Source organism: Corylus avellana, chromosome ca5 (genome assembly GCF_901000735.1).
Source record: "Corylus avellana chromosome ca5, CavTom2PMs-1.0".
Lineage (NCBI taxonomy): Eukaryota > Viridiplantae > Streptophyta > Magnoliopsida > Fagales > Betulaceae > Corylus > Corylus avellana.
The window spans coordinates 25,140,564-25,147,644 of NC_081545.1; the positions used below are offsets into that span (position 1 = coordinate 25,140,564).

Here is a 7,081-nt window from a genome sequence, read left to right on the forward strand (position 1 = left end):
TAACACCTGCGTCTTCGACCTCCTCTTTCTTCCTTATCTCTGCAACTCAATCGCATTCTCCAATTATTTCTCTCTGATCAAAACCCATCAAATTCCTCCTCTTCTTGTTCTCAAAGATTTACAATATGGCCCTCGAAACTTTGCTAATTAAGGTAAAGACGGCGATATCCAGCAGTTTTGATGTGGTACGACCGTCAGCACCGAAGCCGAAGCTACTCAAGAAGACCAACAACGTCGGCGTTTTGGCGTTCGAGATCGCCGGCCTGATGTCGAAGCTCCTCCACCTATGGCAAGCGCTGTCGGACAAGAATATGGTCCGACTCCGGAACGAGTCAATCTCGCTGGAGGGAGTCCAGAAGATTGTCTCCGACGACGAAGCTTTCCTCCTCGGCCTCGCTTGCGCGGAGCTGGCGGAGAATCTCCGGCTCGTCGCGAAGTCGGTCTCCAGAATAACCAAGAAATGCGACGACCCGAATCTCCAGCGGTTCGAACAGTTGTTCGACGAGTTCGCCAACTGGGGCCCCGACCCGCACGGCTGGGTTTTAAGCTTGAAAGAAATGGAAGCCAGAATGAAGAAGATGGACAGACACGTCACCGTCACGGCCACTCTGTATAGAGAAATGGACGAGCTATCTGTAATGGAAAGCGGGTTAAGCAAATCTCTGAAATGTAAGGAAAAGGAGTCAACGATTTGCGACCTCCAGCAGAAGCTTTTCTGGCAACGGCAGGAGGTGAAGTATCTGAAAGAGCGATCGCTATGGAATCGAAGCTTTGATGCTGTCGCTTCCATGCTTGCACGCTCTACTTTCACTGTCCTGGCAAGAATCAAACAGGTGTTCGGCATAGGACAATTTCCACTTTCTCTGACTCGCAGCCTTTCAGCTTCGGCGGCCGTGCACCCATTAATGAAGAGCTCGAAACTTGAGGAAAAGTCGAAAGAATTGGGTGATGGGTTTTTCGAGACCAACTCCAAGCTCCTAAACCCGCCTGCAACGACGTTGAGCGCCGCCGCTTTAGCGCTGCACTACGCGAATTTGATAATCGTGATGGAGAAGATGATCAAGTCGCCGCAATTGGTCGGCGTGGACGCGAGGGATGATCTTTACGCGATGTTACCATGTAGCATACGATCCTTGCTGCGGGCGAGGTTGAAGGGATCCGCGGGATTCTCGGCGAGCGATCCGGTGCTTGCCGGGGAGTGGAGGGAGGCTTTGGGAAGGATCTTGGGGTGGTTGTCGCCGTTAGCGCATAATATGATAAAATGGCAGAGTGAGAGGAGCTTTGAGCAGCAAAATTTGGTGCCCAAAACGAACGTGCTGCTTCTGCAGACGCTGTTTTTCGCCAACAAGGAGAAGACGGAGGCCGCCATTGCTGAGCTTTTAGTGGGTCTGAATTACATTTGGAGGTTCGAGAGGGAGATGACTGCTAAGGCCTTGTTTGAATCCGCCAACTTCAATGGGATCTTGAATGTGAAGAAATCAAGCTAAGGAGATGGCTTTTCAATTTCCTTCCTTTTTTTCTTTTTTTTTTTTTTTTTTTTATTGGGTTATAATTTTGTTAATTTCTGATATTTTATCATGGTTGATTTTAGTTTAAACTGAGTCGTTTCAGATGGATCTTTTAAGGGTTTGTTTTGCTTTTAACCCTGATCTGTATATGGTAATACAAATGTATGTAAATGATCATATGATGATTTTGAGTAATATCCAAACAATGCGAGGGCTTTAAATTACAATATTTCTCTCAAGTCATGTGAAATTATTCCTCTAAATTTGGTCGTTATTGTTAGTTATCATCATGTTATAGCTAGCAGCCTAGCACCAATATTATTGGATCCAGATTGAGTTGATTAATTAGATGAGTTCATCTCCTCGATCTAATGAATTGCAATTTGAGTTGTAATCAAAAGAAGCATTTGGGTTGAGATGGATGGTGGGCCATGTTACCTAAGATTAGTGATTTTTCAATTGCAACTATATTTTATGATGATGAGAGATGGAATTGGACTATTAACTATTTTAGTTAATGCAAAGTGCCAAAGAGGAGACTAATTTGGCTACATGTGTTGATGAATGAGTGCCATTTTACACCTGATTTCTTCCTTGATGGATGACCTCCTCCATTAAGGAGACATATCTCAGTGTGGTGTGGGTGTCTAAATTTTTGGTAATTAAGTAAACTTTAATCATCTATTCGTTCTTGAAAACACGAGGAAAATAAGATAAAACCACAACAAATAGCTTTAAAATGTTTGACAAAACAAAAATATTTATTTATTTATTGTGTTTTCCGTTTTATTGATACAAAGACAGCACGCACTCTCTCTCTCCTCTTCTTATTATATATTTTTTCTCCCTTCTTTTATTTCTCCACACTCTCTCTCTCTCAATCTCTCAATCTCCCTCTTCTCTCTGCACGGCCAGCTCCCTCTAGAGGGAAGAAGAAAAAGAAAAGGAGAAGAGAAGTAGCAGAAGAAGAAGAAGAAGAAGAAGAAAAAGGAGAAGATCGAGAAGAAGAAGAGAAGCCAAAAAAAAAAAAAAAGAGAGAAGATAAGAAGATTTTTTTGGGTTTTTGAAGATTTGTTGGGTTTGATGTTTGGATTTTTGATTTTTTGAAGATTTTTTGGGTTTGAGTTTTTGAAAATGGAGAAAAGAAGAGAGAGAGAGAGAGAGTGTGAAAATGGAGAAAAGAAGAGACGGAGAGCTGGAGAAACGAAATTAGTGAAAAAAAAATTAATTAATTATTTTAATTGAAAAATAATTTAAATTAATAAATTTTTTAATTGAAAAAAAAAATTCAGAAATTTTTTTTTTTTTTTTAAAAAAAAATTATTATTTTTTAATAATTTTTTAAAAATTACTGACGTGTCAATTTTGACACATCAATAAATTATTGACGTGTCAAAAGTTAACACGTTAGTAATTTATTGACGTGTTAAAATATAACACATCAATAAATTTACTGACGTGTCAAAATTGACACGTCAGTAAATTTTGATGTGTCAAACAGTAACATGTCAGTAAAAAAAATTTACTAATTCCTATGTTTTTGACCTTCAACACACGTCAGAAACGTCACATCAGAGAAGTTTTTTGATGTGTCAGATACCATGACACGTCAGAAAACTCTGATAAGGAAAAAAATGATTTTTTGTAGTGAGGTCAAATCCAAAAGATGTGTAGGAAAAGGATAAACAAAGTCAAAGAAGCTCGATAGAGGATCATCAATGACAACCTCTAATGCTTAAGTTAGTTAAAAAAAAAAAAAAAAAAAAAAAAAGGGATGGAAGAAGAGAAGAAAAGAAAAGAAAAGAAGATAGAAGAAGAAGAAGAAGGGAGAAAGAAAAGAAGAAAGAGGCAAAAGGGTGTATTGGCTAAAGGGCAGAATGAGCACCGTAGTAGTGTGTACTCCACTTACATTTAGAGGCAACAAGACTCCACAAATCATAGTCTATCTTCCCCACTTACTCGTTTTAGACTCGAGCGATTTCTCCCATGGTATCGGGGGAGGATACAACATGGTCCACAACAACTAAATCGTGCGAATGGAATTTTGAAGGGCTATTCCAAATAAGGGGTCAGGGCTGAAAGCCGGTCGATAATGTCAATTTCGGTGGAAAAATTGTGCTTTCGCATTTCACATCGATAATGTCAGTAAAGTCGAAAATTTCACTGACTTATTCCGTCACCGAATGATGGTCAGTAATGTCGGTTTCGGTAATATTGGTTGGTAATGGCGGTCGGTAATGTCGGTAAGTGAAAAAATGAAAAATTGGTCGGCTAAGTCGGCTGGTGAAGTTGGTTTGGTTAGAAAAACCTTTTCCGCCTACCGCACTGAAAAATTCGGAATAGAAAAAATCATGCCGCCTCTCGTTCATCAAATGATAATTGAGGATATTGGCTTTGTTGCTACCCAGACCCAAAAGAGTCATCGTCAAATGGCCCTTTGGCCATTCGATAGTTAGGTACACCAGCTTTATTTCATATAATGCAGATAATTTTGGTTTGAGTTTGGCGTATGAGTAATGATATTTAGTATACTGCTATATATTAGGTTGTCATACAACTTAATGATATGGTAATGAAAATTAGTTATTTGATCAACCCTTGTAAAAAAAAAAAAAAAAATTCAATGGCTAATTTTTATTATCATTGACTTATGTCAATGTCATCTTAATTATATAACAGTCGTGAAATAGAGTACTAAAATAACACTAGTCTAGGTGTATATCTCTCAAATATTATTGGAAAAAAATAGGTCTAAAAATTGAACAATTTGAACCATATAAAAATAAGAATATTTTTAGATTGGGGTGCTGGCTTAGTGAGACCAATCCATCTTCACATGTTCAACAACTTGGCCTAGGCATGGCCTGTTTGATTGATTAGTTTAGTTTATATATCCGTAGAGAATAAATATAAGAGGGCATGCAGACCCTTCGGCTTGTGCGATCCAATTATTATAATGCTTATATCTTCTTCTTCTTTTTATCTTCTTTTCCAGCAATACAGACAGCTCATTAGATCACAAGACTTATTTCTCGAAAATGTTCCCTCCTTTAATTTTTCACTTTTATTTCCTTTTAGGGCCCTTATGATCATCATTTTACAAACAACCTATTTCTTATCATTATCTTATGGTAATAGAAGACATGCATGAGAAGTGATGACCCGCACTATATATGCCACGACTCATGAGTTATAAAATAATAATAATAATAATAATAATAATAATAATAATAAATTAAAAAAAAAATCAAAAAACTTTTTTTTTTTTTTTTTTTTGGGAAATTATGTTTACTTTATTAAAGATGGCCTCTAACCATAAGGGTGCATGGTTTAGTAGCTTTAAGACAATTTTCAAATGGTTAAGTAAATAATAAAGTATGTGTTTGATTCCTGCAATAAAAATCTTCATATTTAATTATTATAAATCACTTAGTCTTTGGGTCTATTGATGTTATGATAAGGCTAAATTAAGTTGCTTTTTTTTTTTTAAAAAAAAAAAGGCCAAATTAAGTTATGGTTCAATCAGGCTTAATGAAAGAGTACGGTGGAAACCGATTCCCACTGTTTAAGTCTTTCTTATCGTTCGTTTTCATAATAATTCCTAAAGTAAAATAGTTATTAAGGTAAATCTTAATTTACCTTGCGGCCCATATAACAAGGCCCATACAATTGCCTTACACCACTGACTACTGAGCCGAATGCTACACCACAAAAGATATATTTGTGAAAAACGTTGGAGGAAAAAAAAAATAATAATAATAATAAATTGTAGAATCATAATATGGCTGATAAGGAATTTTGATTTAATACGTAGGTTTGATAAAGAAGCTAATAAAAAAAGAGAGCCACTACTATCAAGACGGGCCGAAAACACTATTTTTCCGGCCTTCAATAAAAATTTGACAAATCAATTAAAAATACAAATAGAATAAAGACGAAAACACCTGATTTTTAAACCAATCCAACCCAACCATTCATTCATTCATTCTAGACCGATGTCTGCCACCTACTTCGGAGCTCTCGACACAGAACAAATCATTGATAAATTACTTGACGTTAATCCACATGCAAAATCTAAACCTGCAACAATAGATTCAAAGAAAATATTTTTAATCACGTTGCTGTCAAATTCGAACCTATTCCACCTATCCATTTCTTACCCTCACAGCACAAGTAAAATTTGCTCTCCCAATGCCAAACCAGAAAACTCAGAAGCAGAACTAAAAGGAACATCCAGTTTAATTACCGGAACCATTCTTTCCTTTATAGACCAACATCCATGTCGTGGTCAAGCCACATGCACGAGACTCTCCGACGACTGAGCTTGTCTTTGAGAAATTTGATCTATGGAGAGGGTTGGTTTTTGGTTTAAAGATTTGGTGTTTTCATCTCTATTTTTATTCGGTGTATTTCGCTTATGTGTCAAATGGTTATTAGATGCTGTAAAAGTGAAGTTTTACACCATGTCCTCTTAGAAGATATTCTCGCACACAATCAACTTTGCTCCTGCCCTAATATACTTGAACATATCATTGCACTAATACAATCTAGGTCAAGCTCAAGGCCCCATCCAACCATGGCTACCGTCTTGAATATGCTACAATTTGCAACATTATAGCATTCTCAATGACTTAGTTATTTTTTTTTTTATACAAAATAACTAATCAAAATCTACTTTATTTATTTTACCTAATAAATTATCAAACTTAATTCATTCATCATTATAAAAACAAATCACATTACATAACATTTCTTTAATTTTCTTGCAAGTTATGTTTACCGAGGTCTTCATATGTTTCGGCAAACCTTCTCATAATGTCAGATAATTATGTCAAAACAAAACCTTTTTTCTTTTTTTTTTGGGCAAGGGCCAAACTTAAATATTTGGGCTCAAATACAATACCATATTAAATAAGATTTTTAAAAGAGGAGCAACGAATACCGGCCATCCCATCCCTATGTTTTTGGCAGACGCTTGAATGCGAAGAATTGAACTACTATCAACTATGTTGGGAATACTTTTGCACTACAAGCCTATCAAATCTTGGGCCTCAAGGTTAATGAAAAGCTTACTATAATCCAAGTAGGATTTTATTGAGAGAATATGGGTAAATAAGTTTTATTCAGGGTGACAGGGTCTAAATTGAAGTAAGTGCCCAGGTCTAATTTTAGCTCTCAGGACTCCAAAATCAATTCAAATAAAAAGATTTAGCTCAAGTATACCTCAACTCTCCAACTTGTAAATAAGCCCCTACACAAGGTACAAAGATAAACTCTCAAACTCTCTAATTATCATTCTAGAGAATACGTAGTAGAGCGTAGATTGAATTAGGGGAAAATTTACTTTACCTTCCTGAAGTTTAAGAGGTTTTTCAATTTGAACCTCAAAGCTTAAAAATTGGCAATGTACCCTCCCAATATTTCAAAAATTTTCAATTTAAACATTCCATTACTAATTTCCGTTAAATTGAACGGAAATTTTTTTAAAAAATGCTTTAGGGTAATTACGTAATTTTAGAGATTTCCGTCCAATTTGACTGAAATTAGTAACGGAAGGGTTAAAATGAAATTTT

The 7,081-nt window shown here is 36.2% G+C and overlaps 1 protein-coding gene across 1 annotated transcript; it reads left to right on the top strand.

Annotated features, from left to right (window-relative positions):
- On the top strand, positions 1 to 1,705 carry LOC132182377 (protein PSK SIMULATOR 3). The gene has a single exon (XM_059595607.1). The coding sequence runs from the start codon at positions 126 to 128 to the stop codon at positions 1,485 to 1,487; it is 1,362 nt and encodes a 453-aa protein (XP_059451590.1). The 5' UTR covers positions 1 to 125; the 3' UTR covers positions 1,488 to 1,705.
- Positions 1,706 to 7,081: the final 5,376 nt, after the last annotated feature.

What these genes read in the sequence shown, in the direction of transcription:
- LOC132182377 (XM_059595607.1), top strand. Translation starts at nt 126, where the DNA reads ATGGCCCTCGAAACTTTGCTAATTAAGGTAAAGACGGCGATATCCAGC.